The sequence below is a fragment of the Oryctolagus cuniculus genome, chromosome 14 (assembly GCF_051225735.1).
Source record: "Oryctolagus cuniculus isolate XC-2025 breed Fujian yellow rabbit chromosome 14, ASM5122573v1, whole genome shotgun sequence".
Lineage (NCBI taxonomy): Eukaryota > Metazoa > Chordata > Mammalia > Lagomorpha > Leporidae > Oryctolagus > Oryctolagus cuniculus.
Window position 1 is genome coordinate 63,323,123 of NC_142880.1, and position 25,664 is coordinate 63,348,786.

Below are 25,664 nucleotides of genomic sequence, written 5' to 3' on the forward strand. Positions count from 1 at the left end.
GCGGGGTTTGCTATAAACTTGGGGGTTTCCTCCTGCGGCAGGGACAGAAATTACGGACAGCTCTGTTGCCTTTCTGAACTGCGCCCAGTGCCCTTGCCTGATGCAGGGCTCACTCTCCCCTTAACTCCCCGCGACGGCGGTGCCCACGATGAGGCCTGGAGAAAGAATGCGGGGCGCCGCTCGCGGGCAGGCTGCGGAGGGGGCCGGAGGCCACCGCACCTCCTGCGGCGGGGGTGGGCTAGGGACGCGGCGCGCTTCCCGGACACCCGACACTTGTCACTTGTTGAAAAGGCGACACCTCCCACGCCTTGGCGAAGGCGCGGCGAAACAGCCAGTGCTTGGTGGAGGGCGGGGTGGGGAGACGCAGGCGGAAGCCCCGTGGCTCCCACTTTGCTGGCCTTGCGGGACGGGGTGTGTGCGTGAGGTGGGAAGCAGCATCTCTTCCTCGAAACACTCGAAGTGCAAGTTCAAACCACCGAGCTGGAGTCGAGCGCGCTCCAGCACACCCGGGGCCGCGGGGCCGCGGGGCCGGGGGGTGGGGTGGGCGGAAGGGTTGTGTGTGGCCCTGGCACCGAGCAAAAACGCAGGGAGCTCACAGCGGGGGCAGCCCCCCGCCCGCTCTCCAGGGATCGCACAGCGGCGAGGCTTTGGGAGGTTTGCGGGGACAGACAGTGTCCACTCCCGGCGCGGACGGGGGTTTCCTTTACACCGGGTGGGGTTGGAAGCCCAGCCACGGCGGAACCAGCCCCCAGGTGGTGCGAGGCAGTGGCTGGGAGGGAGGGGGCGCAGAGTAAGGGGGAAAAGAGGTCACTCCAAGAACCTCCTGGACGGCCCAGGGGAGACCCCGAGGAGTTCCCAAGTCTGTTGGAAACGGAGACTTGAGTGTGGGACAGCGCGGGGAGCCCATGTCCGTGCCTAGACGGGAGCGGTTACAGGGGCTGAGCGAAAGAGAGAAGAGGCTGTGGCTTTGCAGGACCTCGCCCGAGGCTGCGAGCCCTCTATTTTTAGGATCTCAGCGCCTTAGCCGCAGTCGCTCCCCGGGCTTGCGCTCTCCTCCAGAACCGACCCAAACTAGCTCAACAGTTAAGTTACACTCGCCGCACGGGATCTCTAGGCAGCCGGAGAGGACGCTCCGGGTGGCTTCCGAGATGAGCCGAGCCCCGCGCCGTCCAGGGACTTGAAAGAAGGGCGCCCAGCCGAGTCGGGGAGGGAACTCGCCCCTCTCCGGCATGGAGGGGTTCAGGGGCATCAGGGCCCCCACAGATCTCTGCCCACGTGGAAAAGGCAACCTGCCCCTCCGTACTGCTAGCCTCGCGCGCGCTCGCTCTCTCTGGTCCAACTTCTCCCTCCCTGCCCAACCAGGGATCCCTCTGTTCTTCCCGCTCTCACCGTCCGCCTGTCCCGGGGTCCAGCCGCGCCCTTGTCTCACGCACCCCGCAACCCGCCGCTCCCGCAGGCGACGCTGGCGGCCCCTCGCCCCCTCCACCCCGGCCTGCTCCCCTACTCACCTCGGATCCGGTCTCCGCAGACCTCCAGTTGGACATTAACTCCAGGTGCCCCGAGTCCCATCCAGGAGACCCATCCGGGCCGAGGGCAGGAGCGCGGCGGAGCTCCGCCCAATAGGTCAGGGGTTCGAGTTCGCAATCTTGGGGTCGCGCGAGGCGGCGAGGGCGCGCAGGAGGCGGTGGCCAAGGTTCCAGCCGCCGCCGCGGCAAAAAAGGAGAGGGCTGCCGACACCTCCCCCGCCGGACCCCCGGACCCCCAGGAGCCCAAGTCCAAGCAGCCGCTGCCCCTGCCCTGGGAGGGGGGTGACGCGGCCGCGCGCACCGCGCTCTTGGCCGGGGCTGCGCGGGCCCGGGGCGCCGCGGGCGGCTCAGCGGCGGCCGCCGCACTCTGCGCCTCCTCGGGGCGCAGAGCCTGGGAGCGCGAGACGGGCCTGTCTGATGCTGCGGCGGGAGCCGAGGTCTTGCCTGGAGATCCGAACGAGACACCACGTCAACCGGCGCGGGGAGTCCCGTGAAGACATGAGGGCGCCAGGAGCGCAGGCTGGTCGTCGAGAGCCCGGGCCAGGGGGCCGGGTGGGGGAGGGGAGGCGCGGGGCCCCGAGAGGGGAGGGGTCGGGAGGCGGCGGCGAGGCCGGCGGTTGTGGCTGGGGTGGGGGGGAGGGCGGCGAGGAGGCGCCGGGCTCCTGAGGCGGGGGCGCGGGGTGCGAGTGGGTGACGCGAGGCGGCCCCCTCCCCGGGGTGCAGGGAGAGCGCTGAGCGCGTGCAGATGCCGCCGGGCTAGCGCCGGCCCTGGCCGGGTAGATCCGGAGGAAGAGTGCGGAGCTCCGCTCAGACCGACCGAAGGGGGCAATCCGAAGTTGACCGCTGCGCCCGCGCGGGGCTTGGCCTGGGCGCCGCGCGCTCCGAGGGAGGGCGCTCTGCCGGGTGCAGGGCTACCCTGGGCTTCCCTCGCGCCTGTCGAGGGCTGGCGGCGTCCTCGGAGTCTCGCCCTCTCGCTTTTTTCTGCAGGGCAGAAGGCGGCGGCGAGAAGGGGGAGCTGCGGCCCGAGTCCTCCTAGCCCCACGGCGGGGAGAGACGTGGAGCGGCCCAGGGAGGGAAGCCGAGTGTTTGCCAGGGGAGGCTGCGAGTGGGAATGAATTTATAGGGCGCTCATTCCGTGACGTGCCCTCCAGTGGCTTTTCTGATTCGCTTTCTGACCTAAACACACGCTAGTTTAGTCCCCATGCTAGGGCCAACACGGTCTCCAAATATCTACTGGCTGAAGTCAGAGGCTTTGCATATCATCTATTACACGGCAGGCAATGAAGAAGGCTTCTGAGGCTGGCGGGCTCCTCAGCCCTAGGTTCCATTTTCATGCTGTTGTAATCCAATAGCAGCCACAGGCTAGACACACACACACACATACATTCAAAATCCCAGTTCCCGAGGCGCCAGGTCACTTTATCAGGAACAGGTCAGGGGAGGTTGGGCTAAACCTGCTGTGGTTTTTTTTTTTTTTTTTCTTTCCCTTCCCAGATTTTTGAAAATGCAAAACCTTAGCAAGCACCTGCTGAAGGGACCCAGCGGGGGGCCCCCAGTGCGGAGCTTTGTGAACGGGAAAGGTGAGACCTTGTGTTGGGTAGCTCACCCCCAGAAGCCCCCCAACCCCCACCCCAGCTTGCCTTTGTAGAGGGCGGATGAGGAGGGCAAATCCTTGCACACCCGGTACCTGGCTGTACTCAGAAACACGCAGCATTCATGGTGGTGGTGGTGGTGGTGGTGGTGGTGGTGTGGTGTGTGTGTGTGTAGAGCGTGGAACTAGCGCTGCCTTTCAAAGCATGGACTCCGTAAGCTATGTCTTTCTTTGCTAAGCAGAAACTCGCTTTCTGGAAACCAGTGGACCTGAATTCTGTGGGATCTCTTTTATTTTATTAGCTGGGGCCAGGGACAGTGTAAACAGGCTCAGTTTACATCTATGTACCTCATTTTATGACTCATCCGGTTGGTGGGGAGTGTGTGTTCTTCAAGTAGCTCAGACAGACAATAGACAGGGGGAATGTGTGTGGCAACGCGGCGGGGGGGGGGGAGGGTTGGGGAGGGGGAGGAGGAGGGAGAATCGTGTATTATTAAACTTAAAAGTCACAGATCAGCTACTTTGGAGGTTTGTCGGTGAAGCTGGAGTGGGCGGCAAATTGTTCTTACTAATGTTACCGTGATTTAAGATGAAGTGAAATGAAAACCAAGTCAGGCAAACACATCTTAGCTGAGGTTAGGATGCTCCCTTGCAGTTCTGTGCTGTGTGACAGTTCCCTGTGGGATAGGTTTGTGGTAGAAGGTAGGTGGATTGGGAAGTGCGAGGATGGAGTAAGCTTTGTATATGTGTCCCAGTTTAGCCTTGCTGTGAGAGTTGATAGGTGACCCCAATCAGTAGTTTCACCCGGAATGATTTCTTCACTTTCTGCAGGCTTTTTGCGGGGAGGCAGGGGATGATCAGGCCATCCATGCACCTGCAATTATTTGGTACTTGCCGCATGCCACCCAAAACGCTAGACCCTGGGAATTGTGCTGATTGGGCTTTTGGGGTTACCAGGGACGGATACCACTTGGTTGACCCTAAGTAGCGGGGATTTTACTGGGGAAGGAAGGCTGACCGGAATCTCCACCATTCAGCCACGTGGCTCTGAAAAGCCTTCCGGAAGGGCCACCCAGCCAGGCCTCACGAAAACTGGATTGGAGTTCAGGAACTGGAAGGTCATTCAGGATACGGCTCCGTGGCCCCCTCTGCGGCCGGCATCTGCTATCCCTACTCAAGGGCTCTGCAGCCAAGGTGATTCAGCTCTCCACTGGCTGGGTGTCTCCCGGAGTCTTTTGGCTTCCGCTCCTGCTGCCGACTGCCCAGCTTTCTGTTGATCTCCCATTTGAACTCCGTTAGCAAAAGCATCAAGTTGGCCCTGCTTGGTATACACCAGGTGTTGGAGATGGAGGGTGCTGCATACCCTGGCTCAGGGGCCTGGGTCTGGGACAGTCACAGGAATTCAGGTCATTGATGTCACAGGTATAGAGGCTAGCCGCCTTTGATTAAGAGATTTCCCAGAGTTCCTCCTGGCTCTGTCTCCTTAGGAGGAGCCGTGTTCTCATGAGCGCCTGGGGTTGCAGCATCTCACTGGCTACTGCAAGTCTTCCAGACAAATAAGGAACAATCCCAGACCCTTCCTAAGCTTATGGGCTATAAGGACAGGCAGACATGTGCCATGGAATCATGGGGTGAAGAGGGAAGTACTCCCCATCTGAAGTCTACCTGAGGTGCCATGTGCTGGAGTCTGGGCCTCATGTGACTGTGGAACCCTGGAGAGATTACAAAGCAAAGCAAAAAATACCCAGATCCAGGCCCTACCCAGGGCAATTAAAGCAGAGTCTCTTGAGGGGTGGAGCCCAGGAATTGGTATTTTTTTTTAATGCACCACAAGTTTATCAGCTAGCTTTATTTTTTCAGTGGTTCAGCAAAGCCAGGACATGTGCTGTATTTTAATAGGCACAAGAACTAAGACCCTTCCAGATCATTATGTTCCTTTGGATAATTCCCGCTGATCATCTTAAAACAAGAATATAAAGACAAAAATGGAAAGTTGCATTTAGAATCCAAGCGACTGGTTTTAATTTTGAAAGAACCTTTATTTACATGATTACCACCTGCATATGAAGGAAGACAAAGGTTCCAGGTGAAGAGACCGCGTGCAATAGAAATACCGCAGGAAGCAAAGCAAGAATTTGGTGTTTTGGGCAGAAAGGCATGGCCTGATGCCACAATCTCAACACCCCACAAAGCTGAGAGCAGGAAGCCCACAGCTCCAATGCTCCCTCTTCTCTGCTCTCAGGGAAGCCGAGCCGTATGCGAGATCTGCAGCTGTGTCGGCAAAGTGCAGCACAGAACAGTTTGCAACATGGCTTTTGCTTGCAATAGGAAGAGCTTCCTCTGATGAAGTAGTAACAGAAATAGGGAACTCTAGGAACCAGCACACCGTCCTCTGATCTCGGCTCCTCATCTAGAAAACCTGCCTGGCAGCCAGAGAGTCCCCGTTTCTCTTTGAGGAAAAAGGTCAGAAGCCCTACTAATGTCCCCTCTCCCCAGTGGCACTGTCTTCATGGAGAAGGCGTGTGGGTCTCCCACTGAGAGCCCTAAGTGGTCAGTGTTCTGGCTGCTGCAGGATCTTACAGACCTTGGCAAGAGAAAACACAAACAGAAAATGGTCAAAAGTAATACAGGGTTGCCCGAGGCTGCGGAATTTAGAGTAGGCTTTGATTGGGCTGAGGAGGCAGAGAGGAGGGGATTTGAGGGGGGTAGAAGGGGCCTCAGTGGGATACTCAGTGCCAAGTGCTAACTCTGTGTTCCTGCTCAGCCCGGGGCCCTGGGGGGCTGCAGCCTGTGGAACCGACCGGGCAGGTGGGTCAGCCCTTGGCCATTTGCAGAGAGTCCTCAGCTCGCTCCCCGAGGGGCTTTGCAGCTGTTTTGCCTGTAAGGGCCAGGACCTGGGTCCCTGGACTCCCTCATAACTTGGGTTGTGAGGGCTGAAACAGAATCCAGCACTTAAGCAGGGCAATTTCCTTTTCAAAGTCACTGCCTTATTGGGCAGGGATTTCTTCCATGCCGGCTTGCTCTTTAACAGCTGCTGTCGCCCACAGAACTTTCGCTCGTGAAGAAAAGGTACATTTACCTTCAGACCACTTTACAAAAGAGAAAGAAAAAACAAAGGAAAAGAGAAAAGGGACTGTAATGGCCTTTTATTGCAAAGTGATAAGAGACAATTTTGTTTTGCAGGCAGTAGTTTGTCATAAAAAGTCAATCCTGAAATTAGCAAAGTAGATTTATCAGTGATTTCCTGCAGTTTCTTCTAGAAGGATCAGCTCATCCGATTATCCATTCATGTTGTTTTTGGGTCCTGAGATTACCTTGAGGCTGCTCTTTTCCAGAAATAAATCTTCAAGTGGGTAGGGGTTTTGCAGCAGACTTTTTACCGTGCGAAGTCTAATGGCTTAGTGTGGGCTGGGCAGACTGTGTAAAGGGAGAGCATTGTCTGTGAAGTTAGTGAATATTTGGGGTTTGCAGCCTTTGCAGTCTCTGCTGCAAGCACTCAGTTCTCTCGTGTTGCGAAAGCAGCCATGGTAATATGTGTATGCATGGGCCTGGCTGTGCGCCAATAAAACTTTATTTATGGACACCAAAATTTGAGTTTTATGTAGTTGTTTCGCATGTTGTGAATACTATTCTTTTTATCTTTTTTTCTCCCAACCATTTAAAGTTTAAAAACCATCTTTATCGCTCAGTAACTATACAAAAGCTACAGGGGGAGGGGGTGGGATTTGGCCTCAGAGTTGCCATTTGCTGACTGCAGTTTAGCTGAAGGTTGTGACTTCCAGGAGATGTATCAACTCTAGAATTATGGAATTCCAGGGGCCGGCGCTGTGGCGCAGCAGGTTAACGCCCTGGCCTGAAATGCCGGCAACCCATATGGGCACCGGTTCGAGACCCGGCTGCTCCACTTCCAATCCAGCTCTCTGCTATGGCCTGGGAAAACAGTAGAGGATGGCCCAAGTCCTTGGGCCCCTGCGCCTGCGTGGGTATCATGGAGGAAGCTCTTGGCTCCTGGCTTCGGATTGGCGCAGCTTCGGCCGTTGCAGCCAATTGGGGAGTGAACCATTGGATGGAAGATCTCTCTCTCTCTGCCTCCCCTCTCTCTGTGTAATTCTGACTTGCAAATAAATAAATAAATCTTTAAAAAATATCTAAAAAAAGAATTATGGAATTCCAGAACTGGAAGGAACCTGAGACTTCTAATCTCTGAGAAAGCAGAAGCCGGGAGTGGCTAAGTGATTTATCCAAAGTGAATACCACTCACTGCCATCCAAGTAAGTGTGAGCTCAAATTGACTCGCCGTTGTGTGTGTGTGGGAGGGAGCATGCAAGGGGCCTGTTATGTCCACTTTGTTTCACATGGGATTTAGTGTGTAGTTCATTGGGGCAAGAAATGAGTGAAAATTCAGATAAGCCATTTAGGGGCTTCATTGGTGGCTGAGGTTGATAAGGTGAATGGAAGAAGAGTTTTGAAAAGAAGCTGGCATAGTACAGCTCCCAGGCATTGCAAGCATTAGATTTTTTGTCCTCCTTAAAAGAACATTATAGTTCTGCATTTGGATTTTGGACAGGCACAGAGGGGAGAGAGAAAGAGTGTGTGTGAGAGAGAGAGAGCGAGCGAGTGCTGAGTGAAGAATCAAAATCTCTATGTTCCTAAGGTGTTTTGCAGACCACCTGGTACCCTTTGTAGAGCTTTGGGAAGCTTCCTAAAGAACGGGAACTCACAGGCCATAGTTAAAGATGATTGCTATAGTGCTTAATTGAGCCAGGGACAAGGACTCAGTATTTGGACCTTCAAGCCAAAATATGTATTAATTACATAACAAACAGACTTCAATCTAGACGCTTCTCCTGTAACCTAAAATAGGTGAACTATTTGACCATTTCTTTTTTTTTTTTTTCCAGGCGGAGTGGACAGTGAGAGAGAGAGAGAGACAGAGAGAAAAGTCTTCCTTTTGCCGTTGGTTCACCCTCCAATGGCCTCCATGGCCGGCGCGCTGTGGCCGGCGCACCGAGTTGATCCGATGGCAGGAGCCAGGTGCTTCTCCTGGTCTCCCATGCGGGTGCAGGGCCCAAGTACTTGGGCCATCCTCCACTGCACTCCCTGGCCACAGCAGAGAGCTGGCCTGGGAAGAGGGGCAACCGGGACAGAATCCCGCACCCTGACCGGGACTAGAACCCTGTGTGCCGGCGCCGCTAGGCGGAGGATTAGCCTAGTGAGCCACGGCGCAAGCCTTTGACCATTTCTAACCACAGCAACAGAGCAGTATGACAACCTCTCTCCTCTGCTGCCAGCCCCCCCCCCCATTGCTTCCTCCCCTTTTCCTCAATATTTACGGGTTTAATAGAAGCAAGTCATCGACCTAAGTGTGGATGTTGTGGCCCCTTGAATGTCTCAAGCTAATACATCCCTCACTGAATTATCAGCAAGGCCCTAATTTTGCCTCCTGGGCAACTCACCTCATCCTGGTCGCAGGCCTGATTTGCAGACTTCAACTTGAGAGCCTTGAATCCTGTAGCACTCATGCTGGGTGATCAGGCAGCTTGCACTGGCGTTCTGCCCCTGACATGCTCTGGGAGTTTGGGAGGCTTAGCCTCCCCAGTCTCACCTAGTTTTTTACTAATTTTTCTCTTCTTGCTCCTTCTCTTCCTTGCTGGGGTACTGTGTGAACAGAAGAGATGATAAACCAGATTTTCTGAGTTCTTAAGTTACTCCCTGGGAATAATTTATATTGCACATGTTCTTTCCAGCCTCTGGGGTGCTATTTGGTAAATTACAGCCCTCCTGCAGTGCTGTAAGTGGGACCCTACTGACCTGAAAGAGTTAATGCCTCCTTTCAAGCAATTAACTCACTCCTGGGGCATAATTCACACTCTGGGAGGATCTGGCCGGCCATATGTGAACTGCTCAGAATTCTTTGAAAGAAGTCAAAGAAGTGGGCTCTAGAAATGTAAAGAATTAATATTACACAAGGAGCGTTTGCCGGGCATTCTTCAAGGAATCAGTCGTGTCACTTTCCAGAACGATCCTGTGAGGTAGGTCATGGTATCCTTTCCAGAGTCCTCTAGCCAATGAAGAATCAGTCCAGTCTGAGGTTCGGTAATAACATGTTTGTCGAATGTCCTCATCGTTCGGAAATAATGGGTAAAAGACTGGGAAGTAAGTAGGTACGTTTTAGAAATCTGAGTCAAAAACAAAGCCTGAAAGTAAGGTCCATGTAATCTGTACCTGCCTTACCATCTTGAATGGTAGGAACGGGACCTAAATATAACAGATTATTTTTTAAAATGCAAACTCAGGAGCACTCACATTTTGGAATGTGGTATCTTTCAAGGAAACCGTCTGAGGAGACTGTATGTTGCATTATGCAACTATTACTCAAAACACTTTTATAACTGTGGACATAGTTGTTCATCCATCAACAAGTAACATTTAGGTGTCCCCATGCAGCCCTGTACTGGCCGTTGTTAAGGGACAAAAAAGCAAGAGATGGGATCTCGATGTTCTAGAGTGGCAGTTACTGGAATTTTGAGGATGGGTTTAATTTTAGGCAAAACCTGAACCGTCTGAAATCATTCCTAGTGAAAGAGGTGGGTTAGAAGCAGAAGAACATAATTTAGAGACGGTTCTTCTGGTAGGGCTTGGTGGTAAATTGCAGTGAGAGCCGAGATTCTTTTCTTCCAGTCCTCTTCATTCATGCTCTCTGCTCGGTGACTTCACAGTTCCTCTTACTAAGTGATGGCGTCTGTTTCCCCATCTCATGAATCTGAACTGGCACTGTGCCTTGTTTGGCCAGTAGAATGCAGTGGGACTAAGGGTATGCCAGTTTTGAGTCAAGACCCATGAGGTTAACAGTTTTCCTCTTTTTTTACACACCTCTGTCATGACCACCAGAATGTACCCGAGCCAGCCTGCTGAAGGACAAGAGAAGTATAGAGTAGAGCAGCAGTGTCCTGTTTGTCCCAGCCAAGGTCAGTTTAAATCAGCTGAGATCCAGCTGACCCGTGTACCCTTGCCACCGACATGTAAGTGAGCCTGGTGAAGTTCAGATGTGCTGCCTTGCTGACCACTCTGGATTTGTTCCATGAATAGAGCTGCTCCTCGATTTATGATGAGGTTACATCTCGATCAAATCATTGTAAGTTAAAATATCTTAAGTCAAGAAATGTATTCAGTACACCTAATGTACTGAACATCATAGCTTAGCCTCACTTCCCTTAAGCATGCCCAGGACACTTACACTGGCCTATAGTTGGGCAAAAAAAGAAAATCATCTAACATAAAGTCTGTTTTATGTTGTGTGTGGTAACCCTGTGATTGTGTGGCTGACTGGAGGCCATGGCTTGCTGCCATTGCCCAGCACAGCGATAGAAAATCACCAGCCCAGGAAAAGATCAAAATTCGAAGTATGATTTCCACCAAGTGTGTATCGCCTTTGCACCATGATACAGTTGAAAAAATCATTAAATCAAGCCATTGTAAATTGGGGACTGTCTGTATTTGTTGTATGCCACTGAGATTTCGTGGATCTTGGGCAGTATGGTAATGGCAAAAGGTAATGGCTTGTTGACTGGTTCCACAAGAGAAACTCCCAATGCTGAACAACTGCAACGTTCCTTTAACAGGTGAATGGTATCTCCGGGTGACTGCTGGGAAACTGTAACATACATTTCCTCTTGCACTTTGTACTAGTTGTATGCGATGGCTCTGTTAGAGCAAACGTTCTTTGAAGGTAGGAACCAAATCTTTTATTTTTGCCTTCTTAGTATCTAGCATATATTTTGGAGTTAGAATGAAAGAATAAAGTCTTATTAGAAGTCGTGCCTGACGTTGGGTGTTTTTAGTAACATTGATCTAAACATAGTTGAATGTTGGTGTGTAATATGTTACCTCGAAAAACTTAATTAAAAATTAATACAATCAACCAACACCACGTCATCTTTCAAAGGTGCCATGGTATTGCCAGTAATAAGTAATTTCTTCTCCTGAGGCATTTTCAAGCCTAGTAACACAACTGGCAGTTTCTTATCGATTCTTCCAGAAGATGTGCAATTATGAAAGTTTTTGTCTAGGAAGGAAAGAATATTTTCAACCATTTTTAAAAGCCTGCACCTTTTTGGTTCATTTTCTTTGGGATGGTGCGGTCCATTGGCTGTGGCCCTTGTGCTTTTTGCTTGAATGTTTTGAGAGTCGCTCCTCCTGACTTAGTTCCCTTTTGATTCAGCAGTTTTTCCGCAGCTTGTTTGAGGTTTGAAAGCTGCTGGAATTAACGCAGCTGTTTGTGTTTATTTCTTTGCCTGTGTACTTCCATCACATGAGATGTCAGGGCGGCTCTAGGAGCCTGGTAATTACCATGGAACCAGGCAGCAGAGGGAGCAGATAAACTCAAAACATTGAGTTCTCTGGCTGACGGGGAGCCAGGAGTTCTGAAGCCCTCAGAAGAACCTTTTATCACGGCAGACCCATGCCCTTGTGTTTGATAGTGATAGTGGGATGAGTACTCTTTTTAATTTAAAACACTTAAAGGAATCTCCACAGACCAGCATGTTGTTTCTGTTTTACAACAATGCAAAGATTTGTAAACTGTGGCAAAAACCACGTTGGCTTGCTCTGGAGTAAAGTTGGCATTGTATCTCTGAAGGCTTAAACCAAAGCCACAAAAATATGAAAAAAATTTATTTTCTGATGAATTTGAGTAGACGGTCGACTCCTAGTATTTACGTGTTATAGATGCATACATTTTCCCTTTCCATTTGAATAATTAAGTCATTTATAAATATTATTCCTCATGGTTCATACATTTTAGGTTCAACTAATTTTAAGCCACTACAAAGTATGTACTAGGTACTGTATTAAATGTTTGCATATATTTTCTCCTGCAGTGAAATACATTGTTCACCAAATCTTGTTACAAAGATCAAAATAGAAAAGCAATTAAGAAACAAAGTGATTTATTTTTTAAATCCACTTTGTATGGTTTGCATAATATGGTTGTCCACATGGCTTGAAAAGTCTTGTAGATTTTATATCAGGTTTGGCATAATTCATTTATGTTCATATGATGGCAAATCTCAGACAAGAAACACTACTGCAGCATAGAATACATGGGCTAGTGTTTTTTTCTTTTTGATTGAGGGACTGTTTATCAAAACATTGTTTCAAACAGATGTGCTCTGGTGTTTACTGAGGGGAGAACTCAAGCCAGACTGATTAATTAACAGTTAGTCCAGACTTTTCTCTGCTCCCATCTGGGTAGTCTGGGGATTATGAACCTGTCAGTAGGTTGTAGTCAGAGGATGAAAAAATGACAAACAGCAAACCAAACCTCAGCTCACCATGCTAGGGTGTAAAATAGGATGTCCTAGTCACTCTACACAGTTTTTATTGAAGCGTGATTGCTTTTTAAGTGAGCATGATAGAACAAAAGGTGGGGTCAGGGACCTTTTTCTGGAAAGGGCCGGGCAGTATATATTTTAGACGCTGTGAGCCATACAGCTGGTCATGACCACTGGACTTTGCAATCGCTGCTCTAAACCGGTTGTAGACAATATGTAAATGACCCAGCATGGCTGTATTCCAATAAGTCTTGTTTATGGACACTAGAACTTCAGTTTCACGTAATTTTCACATGTCATGAAATAGGAGTATTTTTTTTTTTAACTGACTTTTTCCATCCACTTAAAAACTCTTGGTTTACTGGCCATGCTTTATGCTTTGGCTTGTGGACCACACAGTTTGCCAACTCCTGGACTAAAGCAGTCTCAAGCTTCTTGATTTCTTTTTCAGACAAGACTAATTTTTCCTAAATATTCACTTCTGTATTTGTGAAAATGAAGGATATAGTAGTTGTATCATTTCTATCCAGGACTGTTGAAAGGATTCAGTGAAGTTATGGATGTAAAACTATTTTGAAGAACATGTAGTACTATTATATAAGATATTGGCTATATAAATTTATATTAGGAATGCATTTGGTTACAGGTAGCCAGGAACTAGATTAATAGTGACTTAAACTATAAAGACATTTATAGTATTTAGCTGGATGATGACATCGGATACCTGATGTTTGCTCCTCACATTCTGCTAATATTCCAGTTGTTGGTGATGCCTCTTCTTTTCAGCGTGTGGGGTGGATGTCATAATTCCAAGTTGTGTCCTTACATGACAATATACTAAATAAGAAGAAAGTGGGGAATGGAGTGAAACAGAGATCTCTTTACAGCCTTCTTTGCTTTGATACAGGAGAAAAGTCTTTCCTAGCAACCCCAAGTAGACTTCTCTTCACATGTCATTGGTCAACACTGGTTCACCTGCTCATCCTAGACCGTTCACCGGCAACGGAGAAGAGGATGCGTGTGTCTGGTTTATAGATCACTCCATGACTCAGCTTCTGGAATTGGGCACAAAGTCACATGGATTGTCAGGGTTCTGCCAGCAAGGAGGATGGGGGAGCAATGAATGCTGTGTCCTGTTCTTTTTTCTTCCCTGTTACAAGCTGTGTTTGGTGTCGGGCTGGGAGACAGCTGATAAGCTAAACCCCTAGGAATGCTCCAGGCACCATATATGCTGTCCTCACAGGTACATACAGATGAAGGCCACCGTGGCTCGCTGACAGCACCAGGCTGTGAACCGAGACTGCGCCAGGACAGAATCTCCACATCCACCATCACTAATCTGAGAAGGATGCAGAAGGGCGAAATCTGAGGGTCGTCTCCATAGGACTTTTTTTTTAAGATTTATTTTATTTTATTTGAAAGAGTTACACAGAAAGAGAAGGAGAGGCAGAGAGAGAGAGAGAGAGAGAGAGAGAGAGAGAAAGTCTTCCATCTGCTGGTTCACTCCCCAAATGGATGCAACAGTCAGAGCTGGATCAATCTGAAGCCAGGAGCCAGGAGCCTCCTCTGGGTCTCCCACGTGGGTGCAGGGGCCCAAGGACTTGGGCCATCTTCTACTGCTATCCCAGGTCATAGCAGAGCGCTGGATTGGAAGTGGAGCAGCCGGGTGTCAAACCAGTGCCCATATGGGTTGCCGGCATTTCAGGCCAGGGCGTTAACCTGCTGCGCCACAGCACTGGCCCCTCCATATCACTTTTGAACATAACTAGAAAGGACCAATTTGATCTTCAAATATTATGTATAATGGTAAAATGTTCCCTTTTCTGATTAGTTTCTTCATTGTGAAATCCAATACTGAAGGCACCCATATAGGTGTGTCTTGTTTTCAGAAAGCTCAGTTGGATTCAAAATCTAAATTCACAAACCACAAATTGGAGGAGAGTGTGAATTTTAAAAAGATTATTCATTTTATAGGAAAATTTATCTTAAAATTCCTTTAAAAAGTGAAATATGTTAGTACACTTTAAATAATTTCATTGATGAAATGTTTCCATATACCTTATTTTAGTTTATATTGTGTTTTGTGCAATGCATCTATTATAGTGCATTGAGCCAGTTAGAGCTAGAAATTGATTAATTGAAAAATCACATGTAAAGTAATAATTTTGAATATAATGTGCACTATTGTAAGCTAAACTAAACATTTTAGGGTTTTAAGGTTGCATAGCAAATGATTTTCCCCAAGGAATTAAATTCCTATTCCAAAAATCAACTTCTATTCCCCCCTCCAAAAAAAACCACACCCTGTTCATATAGGTTAATATCATACAGTGCAGATATTCCTCCATTGTGTAGGAGGTTGAATCAAAGGTCTCTCAAGATTCTTTTATTCTACTGAGTTCTGTTTGAACTTGACATTCCCTTTCTTTTCTTAAATACTGCAATCCTGTGATTATAGTAGAATCATCTTTATAACCAAGTTCCACGTTCACAGCCCACTGTTCATATACTCATTTATCCATTAATTTGTTTATTTAAAATTTGAGACAGAAAGACACAGGAAAGAGAGAGAAAGAGAGAGAGAGAGAGAGAGAGAGAGAGAGAGAAAACACTCTAGCCTGCTTTTTTTCTTGTCAACTTCTTGCAACAGCTGGGGCTGGGCCAAACTTGAAGCCAGACCTGGGAATGCCATCCAGGTGTCCGATGTGAGTGGCAGGAACTCAATTACTTGACATTACTGTTGCCACCCATTGTCTGGGTCAGCAGGGGCAGGGACTCAGGAGCCAGAGCTGGGAATTGAACCTGGGTATTCCAATGTGAGACAGAAGCATTTTAACCACTAGACTAAATGCTCACTCTGTGTACATTCATTTAGAAAAATCTCATACTTGGCCCATGCTCTCTTGGAATGTATTACCTAGATGAGGAGGTGAATAGTAAACATTTGTGTGATATATCACTGCCCCCAGATTTGTGCCCTGAAGAAAGGAACACTATGGAAAGCCAGAATGAAGGAGACTGGCCTTGACTGGGATCAGGGAAAATGTTGAGGTAGCAGTATTTGAGGTGAGAACTGAAGTGTGACCAGGAGTTAAGCAGGGGAAAGGTGCAGAGTGGGATGAAGAGAGTGTTCCTGACGGAGGTGCAGTGGGTGTGCAGCCTGCTCATCCGTCCGTCCATCCGTCCACCTGTCTCTCCTTTCCTCTATCCAGTTTTGCAAAGCAGTATGCTACCAGGTGATCACGGAGATGCACATAAATGGAAATTGTTGGCCTTTTCTAAGGCCATGAGTCCATAGCCTTAGAAAATTCTGTTTGTAAACAAAATCTTCAGAAAATGTTAGGAGGTTATTTTAGGTCCTAATAGACAAGAGGGTGTTTTGACACTTGCTCTTGCTCTCATGGAGATGGGAGCTGGCCGTGCAAACACCCAGAGGGGCTTTGGCCCAGCAGGGGAGGCACAGTGTACAGAGAGAAGACACACGTGCCAGCAGCAGGGCAGTGCTCCCCTGGGAATTGAATTTGCAGTTAAAAACTGAAAAATCTTGCCTGAACTGAGGAAATTATTTAAGTTTATAATGAATTGTTTTTTTCCTAGTACTTTAAAGATGAACCCAAAAAAGCAAAATTCAGTATTTTTAAAAAATAAGAATTAAACTGGTATCTATTCATTTTTTAAAGATTTATTTGTTATTTAATTGAAAGGCAGAGTTATAGAAAGAGGGGGAGAGCGAGAGTGAGCAAGCTTTCATCTGCTGGTTCTCTCCCTACATGGCTGCAATGGCTGGGGCTGGGCCAGGCCATAGCCAGGAGCCTGGAACTCCTTCTGGGTTTCCTACACGGGTGCAGGGGCCCTAGGACTTGGGCTATCCTCTGCTGTTTTCCAAGGTGCATTAACAGGGAGCTGGAACTGGAACTGGTACCCATAGCGGATGCTGGCAGTGCAGGCAGTGGCTTAACTGCTGTCCACAACGCTGGCCCTAAATTGGTGTCTATTCTACACAGAGAGATTTCATCATATCATTGTGACCTCCAAGAATGGTTGCTCAGACTGAAATCAGTGGTAGTTTGGGGGCTCGCTTTTAGTGATCAGCAGATCTTTTGCAGCTGCTGTCAGGTTAATGGTCAGTGTTCCACTGAGTTCACAGAATTTTGACCTTACTTTTATACCTGGAAATAAGCTTGGAGATAAACGTAGAATACCTCTCCCCTCATTTTACATAAGAAGAAATGGAAAGCAAGGTAAGATGTTTTTGAAGTCACTTAAAAATGTATGCTGGGGGCCGGGGCAGAGGGGCACAGGGACCTCTCAATCAGGCACCGAGGGTAGAACCCCGGATTGTAGGCTTTGCCAAGATCTGTGGGGCAGATCCTCCGCTTGAGGGTAAGTTCACATGACCCCGTGGTGTCCCTGAGGGCAGAGTTGGGAGGACACGTGCAACGGCCCCCAGGGCCTGCGGTCCCTCTGCCCCCCCCCCCCACGCCCCGGCCATGTATCACTGTTAAGATGCAATGACGAGGGGTCGGCACTCTGGTGTAGCGGGTAAAGCCACCGCCTGTAGTGCCGGCATCCCATATGGAGCTGGTTGGAGTCACGGCTGCTCCGCTTCCCTTGCAGCTCTCTGCTGTGACCCGGGAAAGCAGTAGATGGCCCAAGTCCTTGGGCACCTGCACCTGCGTGGGAGACCTGGAGGAAGCTCCTGGCTCCTGGCTTCCAATTGGCATAGCTCCAGCCATATCCATTTGGGGAGTGAACCAGCAGGTGGAAAACCTCTCTCTGCCTCTGCCTCTGTAACTCTGCCTTTCAAATGAATAAAAAAATCTTAAAAAAAAAAAAAAAAACCAGTATGCCCCAATCCACTCCACAGATGACTGTTGTGATGGTTGTACAATCAAAGTCAAAGCTGGATCTCGGATCTTCTGTCTTCTGGTTTGATATGAGAGGCGCTGGAATCTGTGCACTCATATCCTTGCTATTTACCAGTCTCATTGTCTTGGAGAATTACTTTAAATTTTATCTTTCATAAGAGAGGCTAAAAATTGTATTCAGCCCACTGCATTTTCATGAAGATTTAAATGCATGAAAAGAGGCCTATGGTAAATGCTCAGTAAATGCTTTGTCATAGGTCTTTGCCTTGGCCAGTAGAAAGAGGATAGAAGTGACTGTGCCAATCCTGAGTGAGACTTCAGTAGACATGGCAAGTTTCCTCTGCCATGTTGGGCTCCTGAACTCCACCATGAGAAAACCATGGGAGGTCACTTATTTCAGATCAAAGAGCCAGGTGGACCAAATCTGAATGATTATGACTAATGTCTCTATGAACATTCTTCTATGCTTTTTTGTGGACATATACATTTATTTCCTTTAAATATAGGCCCAGGAGTGGAATTAGAGTAAAAGGGGACAGTTTTCCAAAGTGCTTGTTCCATTCTACGCACTTTCTGGCAATGTATGGGAGTTCCAGTTTCTCCATATCCTCATTAATCCTCGATATTATCAGTTTTTAAAGTTTTTTCCATTCTGGGCTGTGTGGCGGCATCTTGTTGTTGGTAGCCTACTGAGTTGAAAAAAGTTTTTTGCTTCCTTGAAAATGTTTTCTACTAGCTGCTAGTTCCTGTGTTTCACCCTCAAGGATGGCTGCCCAAGAAGTGTTGCTAAGCCTAGATCCATACTTGGCTCAATCTTCCTGGTCTACCCCACCAACTGGGAATCGGCCAGAACAAGCCCTGTGTATCCCAGAAACACCAACCATTTCACTGGGAAGTTGTTGACCCTCCCAAATGGCCACTCTGCTTAGATGCCAAAGCCCTACTCTCCTAGGAAGCAAAGACATCGGTGAGTGGAATTCGAGGAGTTGCAAGGTCTTCTCTGTATTTTCCAGTGGGCTCTTGCATGTGGCAGAGTGAACTTACCCTGTTCTTTTGTAGCTCACAGAGGAGGAGGCTGTGCAGGGTTTAGCAAGGGAAAGACGAAAGAGGGAAGCTAAGCTGGTCACTGAAGTGAGCTTTGTAAGTCTTCCTCTCCCTCTGCTCCCCTCTCTTCTTGGGCTTTCTCTCCTTCCCTTTCCTTCTCCTTTTCTCCTCTGCTTCCTTTTTCTCTTATTCCTTCTTGCTTTTCTCCTTTCACCAACTGAACAAGGGTTGAATGATACATCTGAACACAAATTTGAAATTGTCAGAAAAACTGAAAGCCCTGAAATCTCATATACATACATATATGTATAATCCAAACCCTTTTAATATAGACCTGTTTATAGCACGTAGAATTTTAATGTATATTATATTGAGTTCTACTTAGTGCTGCTACTACTTCATTTAGTTCTTTCTATATTTTTATTTAATCTTCATAATTGATTCTTAATGGTAATATAATTGTATATTGTATTAACATGCCAGCCTGCTGAGTTATTTCACCCAATTGTTATACAGTATTACAATGTATGGATACTACAGTACTTATCTGACCAACTCCATTTTATTAGGCATTTATGTTACCACCAGTTCAGAATATTAATACTAGTGCTATGGAAATTGTCCTTTTACATAAATCTTCATCATGTCCATGCCTACTTATTTCCTCAGGATTAATTTATAGATGTAGAATGACAGGGTCAAGTGGTGATGAACCCTTCAAATGTTCTTTTGTCACCCAGTCAATAAAGTTCCAGAAAGATATGACCAACTTTGTCACTAAAATTAGTATATGAGAATGTCTATTTCATATCAAATGAAAACATTTAAAAAAAGATGTTATAATTAACAAAATCCCTTTTTAAAGAAATTACAGAGCAATATCTGTATATTGCTAAAATCTTGACCTTGGAGAAGTCCATAATAATTTCTATAAATGTTGGAACAAAGACTGAATGATGTTTGGGGCCTACCCTCTACTCTGCAGGACTTGATAGGCAGTGGCAGATGCTGTGGAGTCTGTTCCGGGGTCTAGTCAGAGCAGTGGGCGAGATTCTTCCCTGCAGCCGTTTTCTGAGTCTTGCCCATTCCTCCCTCTAGGTGGTCATTAGTGCTGTTCCTCAGATCTCTCGGGATCTTTGACTTTGAGTCACAGAGTAGGATTTCACTTTGTGGTCCCCTTGTAGTTGGGTGACTACCAGTTGGGCCACTTGGTCAGTTCTGGTCCATAAGACAAGGATGAAAGTGAGATGTGTCACCACCAGGCCATGCATGGAATTGCTGGTGTGAGACTGAAGAGCTTTCTTTCTACTTCCTATGGCCACTTTCTCAGTCTGGGTCCTGGAGTGTGTACAGCCCCATATCTTCTAATGCTACCCTGCCAACTTATGATGGGTATGTAGTAGACTGAAAAAGACATATCTTTTGGGGGTGGTGCTGTGGCGAAGCAGATAATGCTCCCAACTGCAGTGCCGGCATCCCATGTAGGGGCTGGTTCAAGTCCTGGCAGCTCCACTTCCAATCCAGCTCTCTGCTATGGCCTGGGAAAGCAGTAGGAGATGGCCCAAGTCCTTGGGACCCTGCAGTCGTGTGGGAGACCCAGAAGAAGCTCCTGGCTCCTGGCTTCAGATCAGCTCAGCTCTGGCTATTGTGGCCAACTGGGGAATGAACCAGTAGATGGAAGATCTCTCTCTCTCTCTCTCTCTCTCTCTCTCTCTCTCTATATATATATATATATATATTTGATTCTCCTCTCTCTGTGTAACTTTGACTTTCAAATAAATAAATCTTAAAAAAAGATATCTTTTTTAAAAAAATGTATTTATTTGAAAGGCAGAGTGACAGACAAGTGCTGAGAGATTTTCCATCTGCTGGTTCACTGTCCCACTGCCTGCAACATCCAGGGTTGGGCCAGGCTAAAATCAGGAACCTGGAACTCAGTTGGGGTCTCCCATGTGCATGGCAGGGACTAAGTACTTGAACCGTCACGTGCTACCTTCTAGGATGTGCGTTAGCAGGAAGCTGGATCTGAAGACGAGCAGAGATTCAAACCCAGGCACTCTAATATGGTATGTGGGCATCTTAACTGATATGTCATAACCCCTGCCCCAGGATAACTCTTTTCTGCCTCTGAGATTTTGGGAGAGTTACCACAACACAAACCAGCCTGTTCTGACCACTGCCTCCCTTCCTTCCTCCTAACATTTGGGAGGGTAGCATATCCATATCTATCAAAAATCTGAAGGCCTTTGGCATGAGTCTAATAGTTGTGAGTCAACAGAAATAGATTTGAATCTCATGTTGCATAATCGACATAACACTTTTTGAAGTTGTATTTGGTGGCAAGTAAGCAAAACATGAGTGCCTTTGTTTATTCAGAGAGATACAAGAACAGATAGACTGTGGTTGCAGGGGGTAAGGCAGAGGAAAGGAAACAGATATCGATGATGAACTCATAGAAAGATTGAAGTCTGCCCAGTTGGTTCTGCTAGCATTGGTCTAGTCTATAGCTTTGTCTCCCAAGGTAGTACGAGGTGTAGGTGCTTACTACTTAAGAGCCCGCCATGACATCATAAATAAGTGTCAATTGTTAAATCAACAACGGGAGTCACTGTGCTCCTACTTCCCATGTAGGATCTCTGTGCTTAATGTGCTGTACTATGCGAATTAACGGTAAAACTACTACTGAAACAGTACTTTATACTACTACTCGAACAGTACTTTATACTTTGTGTATCCATGTGGGTGAAAACTGTCGAAATCTTTACTTAGTATGTACTAAATTGATCTTCTGTATATAAAGATAATTGAAAATGAATCTTGATGAAGAATGGGATGGCAGAGGGAGTGGGAGATGGGATGGTTGCAGGTGTAAGGGAGGTTTATGGGAGGAAACGCCGCTATAATCCAAAAGTTGTACTTTTGAAATTTATATTTATTAAATAAAAGTTGAAAATAAATAAATAAAAAATATCATCCTTAAAAGAAGCTGCCAAAGAATTTTCTGCCTTGTGCACAGATAAGCAGGGTGTGTGTGTGTGTGTGTGTGTGTGTGTGAAAGAGAGAGAGAGAGAGAGAGAAGAGGAGAACAGAATAGGAGAGGAGGGGAGAAGAGAGGAGAGGAGGAGAGAAGAGAGGAGAGGAGGAGAGGAGAGAGGAGAGAAGACATTGTGAAGAAACCATATGCCCAGTGGAAAATAATGCCCCCTTTTAAACAAGCTGCAAAGGTCTTGATATAAGGCAGTGTGGTCTTGCTCCTCTGTTTACAGAGGAAGCCTTTCATGCAGGCATGATATACTGAGGATTTAAACCATCGAGATCCTTTATGATAACAGACCATTTGTCTTGGATTTTCCAGGTTTCCAGGTTGTCTACCAGGAGTATACCATTGACTCTGAACTTAGCTATTGTGTGGACAGATGCGTTACAAGTCTCTAAATTATCAGGTTGCAGGAACTTGTCACTCCACTACTTTACTGGAGTCTTGCTCTGTCTCAGCCCTCCCTTCTGTGCTGAGACTATCACATGGGCAGTTTCAGATGCCAGGGCTTCTTTTCCTCTCCCTTGCTTTTCTTTAGCACTGACATTCCCCACTGTTATTTTCTAGTTGTCTTAGTTTTTTTGTGATACTTTCAAATGTCAGATTTCCCTTTAGTGGAAAACTGGGTCTTCTATATAGGAAGCATGGATGTGTACCTAAATTGGGCTTGAAGGCTCTTTGTTTCATAGTGAGTTTTCAGACTTTTGAGGAGCTAAGACCCTTTAGTTGCTGGATTGTGTATGTGTATATGTGTGTGTGTGTGTGTGTGTCTGTCCCTGACTATCACAGTAATTATTTTTTTAAACTTAAAAAATTAAGTTTTAAACTCAAGTCTTGTTGGAGAATACTTGAGGACTCTCCTGAAGGATGCCCTGGGTTGGAAACAGTCAACCAGCTGTGGACATGACTTTGCTGGAGGCCCTGGGATAGAAGTTTTTCTAATTCTAGGATGCTTTCCTGGAGCCTACTCGTTCTCTTCTGCCTGTCAATCACCAGGGTGGTCATTATTCTGCAGGTTCCTGAGTTACACACCAGGCCCCTGGGTCTGGAACTTTTGGGGAATCTGCATTTCAACAGGCAAGCCAGTTTTTGAAGCCTTGCCTGCCTGCAGAACACCTCTGAAATAAGCAGGTTACCCTGCGTGCAGCTGAGCTCCAGATCCCTCTGCCTCCGACACAGGACAGGAGGGAAGAAAGACGGTTCCCTGTGTCTTCTTCAAAAGCCACTCATGGGGCTGGTCCTTGAGCCCAAAAATGAGAAGGACATGGAGGAAAGCCAGAGACAGGACTTCAGACATATACAGGGAGTGAAACATGATCACATGGCCCTTTCTGCGTGGGGACTATGGACCCAAGCCCCTCGATGATCCTCACATGAGAGTATTTATTACAGGCTTACTGTGTGCTGCACACCATTCTTGGTGCATTGAACCAACCCCTGTGTTTCCCAGCTTTTTGTCAGATGCAAAACATAAAGGTGAGATTTAAGTCCCAAATTATCCCCAAAGAGGCAGCACCAGCAAAATAATTAGAATTAAGACAATCCTCTCCCTTTGTGTGTGTGTGTGTGCATGTGTGTGCGCGTGTGTACCTTTGTGTCATACATACTTATGTGGGTTAGGGAAATCAGCTTGTGTTTTCCAAGCATATGGATTTATTAATTTAATTACTTCAGCCATGCATTTGTTTATTCATTCAGTAACTATCCATTCATCCATTTAGCGACTATGTATTGAAGACCTACTGGGTACAGTCTAGGTACTAGGAGTACAGTAACGAGCCAGAGAAAGTTCTTGCTTTTGTGGAGCTTCTATTTCAGAGTCAACCATACTCTTGCATGTTTCTGTTGAATAAATTAGTATTGCTTTATTATTTACTTTTCTACAGAGATCAACAGTTTGACAGAACACAAGTCCAAGTGCCGGAGCCTTGCCATTTGCTTTCCACCTTCCTGATTTCACAAATGTCCTTTCAGCAAAGATGCCTTCCCAGCCCTCTCATTCCGTGTTTGGGGAAAGGGAATTAAAGTGAACTCTGCATGGCACTTAAGTCAAAATAGGAAGTAACATGCTCAGCTGAGGATTTTGACTGGTTCCTGTTGGGAAACCCCTTACAAGCAACACCTTCATGGAGCAGCACACTTCAAAGGGGTTCCCAGGGATGCTGTGTTTAAAACTTGTTAATTGGATCTAATTAAAAACAGCTGCCCAGTTTAGCCACTGTTTGGGTTGGCATTCACCTACCTTAGATCAAGGTCATCGTTTTTTGTTACATTATATTCCTGTTAGGATCTTAATATATTTGTTGTAATCTCAGAATTTGTCACCATTCAAAGAATTATGAGATAATAAATAAAAACACAGAGACAGCATATTTATCAAGCCCTGAGGTCACTGCCAAGCACAAAAGTACTTGAGAGCTGATGCCGTTATTTGATTCACAGTGTGTAGTCATGGTACCTCTCAAACATATGAGAAAATTTTCAATGGCAACAATAACAACAACAAAATACATGGTGTTGTCTGGCTTTTGTGTGTGAATAGATGCATTGATCACTCTTATTGGCTATTCTTCTCTTCTTAACTATTAGATTTTAATGCCATGACTTGTAGGAAGAAGGCGAAAAAAATATTATTTATTAGATGAAATTTCTTTTGAGTTTAGGTTTGTGGAAGCATTTGTGGGACCAGTCCATTGGTTAAACATGAAGGGTGATTTTTAAAATATTTAACAATATGGATGCTGAGCAAATAGAAGGAACACTGGCCATAATAACTGGCATGGTCATACTTATCATGCACACTTGTATAACAGACAGAGGGTTCATGGTCAAGCAAGTTACCAGTGAGGGTAACTGGAACATGTCCCTGCTGGGATTCAGTAGATAGCATATGTCTCAGAGTCATCTTCTAGGGGTGAGAAATCTGGAGTGTTTCTACCCATTTCCATCCACCTTTGGTTGTTACGTCATGCAGGTGAGAAGGTGAGTCTGGAGGACTGAGGACCTTCTTATGCACAGACATGCTGGTACTGGCAATTGGAAGTCAGGCTGCTGAGCATCTGTGTGGTAAATGCCCAGGGGTGTGAGTGGGCACCAGCAGCACCTGCTATGCTGATGGGGGGGACACTCGAGGATACAGGTGGAGCTGAAATGGGGATTATTATTTCTCTCCCTACACGGCCGCATCAGTAGCAATAGTCTTCCTGAGGTTGTTTGAAACAAATTAATGCTCAGAGAATGACATAAGTTGTCAAGGGAGCAGGGTATGGAATGAGAATGATGATGGTAATGAGAATAATGTAAGTAGTTAATATTGTTCTTACCATGGCTTTCCATTTTCCAAATGAGAAAATTAAGGGTCAGAGATGTTGAATAAGTTACTGAGGACAAGCAGATGGAGTGGTATAGACAAGATTTGATCCCAGACTCTCATTCCGTATCACAAATTCCTGAAATTGTAAAAGGCTTAAGACAAATTCCCTTCTACACCTCCTTCCCTCCCTGTCCCTTTCCTTTCTCTTTCAGCAAATATGTAACTACTTACTCTGTGTCAGACACTGTTTTAAAAGCACCATATAATTTTGATTCAGAGGGTCCTCTCCATCCTTTTCTTAAAAAAGAGTTTCCCTTCCCTAAACCCTGCCCTAACTTTTGTTTTGTTCTGGGAAGTACAAAAAATGGAGGCTCATATACCATGTCTAAATATTTAAAAGTTACCAAGCTGACAAACTGTCAAATAGCTAAAATATGTTCCATCCTCCTGTCTTGACCAGTACACCTGCACAGAAGGGCAAGCGTGGATTCTGGGTCCATGGGCTCCTGGGCCACCATGTAGGATGTGACAGAGAGTGTGGACTCCCAGCCATGGCCTGTGGCCTGTCCCTCAGCAATGCCTACCTGGGAAGGCCTCCACAAGTGTGTGGACACCCCAGCCTGTACATGCAAGCCATAGCCTTGCAACAGCCATCCATGGGCCCTTCTTGTGGTTGAAGGGAAGGCTGGTATTTGAGAGACTAGGGTTGGAGAAGGCCCTGGAAGTCAGCTGGAGACCAGTGGGATGGGGAGTTCAGGGCCCTGATATCCAAGGGATGGAGGCATGGTTTGGAGGAGGAGATGCAGGTTCCATGTGAGCACATCTTCGTGGCCCCCTATACTCTTCACCTCCTGGAGAGGGGTACACTGGGGGGTGTTTTGTGACTCTATATCTTCTATTTTCTGTTGTAACTCCCATTTTAACATGTGCATGCTTTTTTAAAAAAATTATTC

At 46.9% G+C, this 25,664-nt stretch overlaps 1 protein-coding gene across 3 annotated transcripts in view; it reads right to left on the reverse strand.

The window, feature by feature from the left end:
• Window positions 1-3,249, reverse strand: part of GDNF (glial cell derived neurotrophic factor) — a 29,197-nt gene extending 25,948 nt beyond the window's left edge. Inside the window, exon 1 of one of the 3 annotated variants that reach the window (XM_089313136.1) lies at window positions 1,509-3,249. In XM_089313136.1, coding sequence (XP_089169262.1) covers window positions 1,509-1,569 — 61 coding nt within the window. In that variant the 5' untranslated portion in view covers window positions 1,570-3,249. The remainder of the gene's footprint in view (window positions 1-1,508) is intronic. The other 2 variants (XM_051853515.3, XM_051853517.3) reach the window with 2 other exon arrangements.
• Window positions 3,250-25,664: the final 22,415 nt, after the last annotated feature.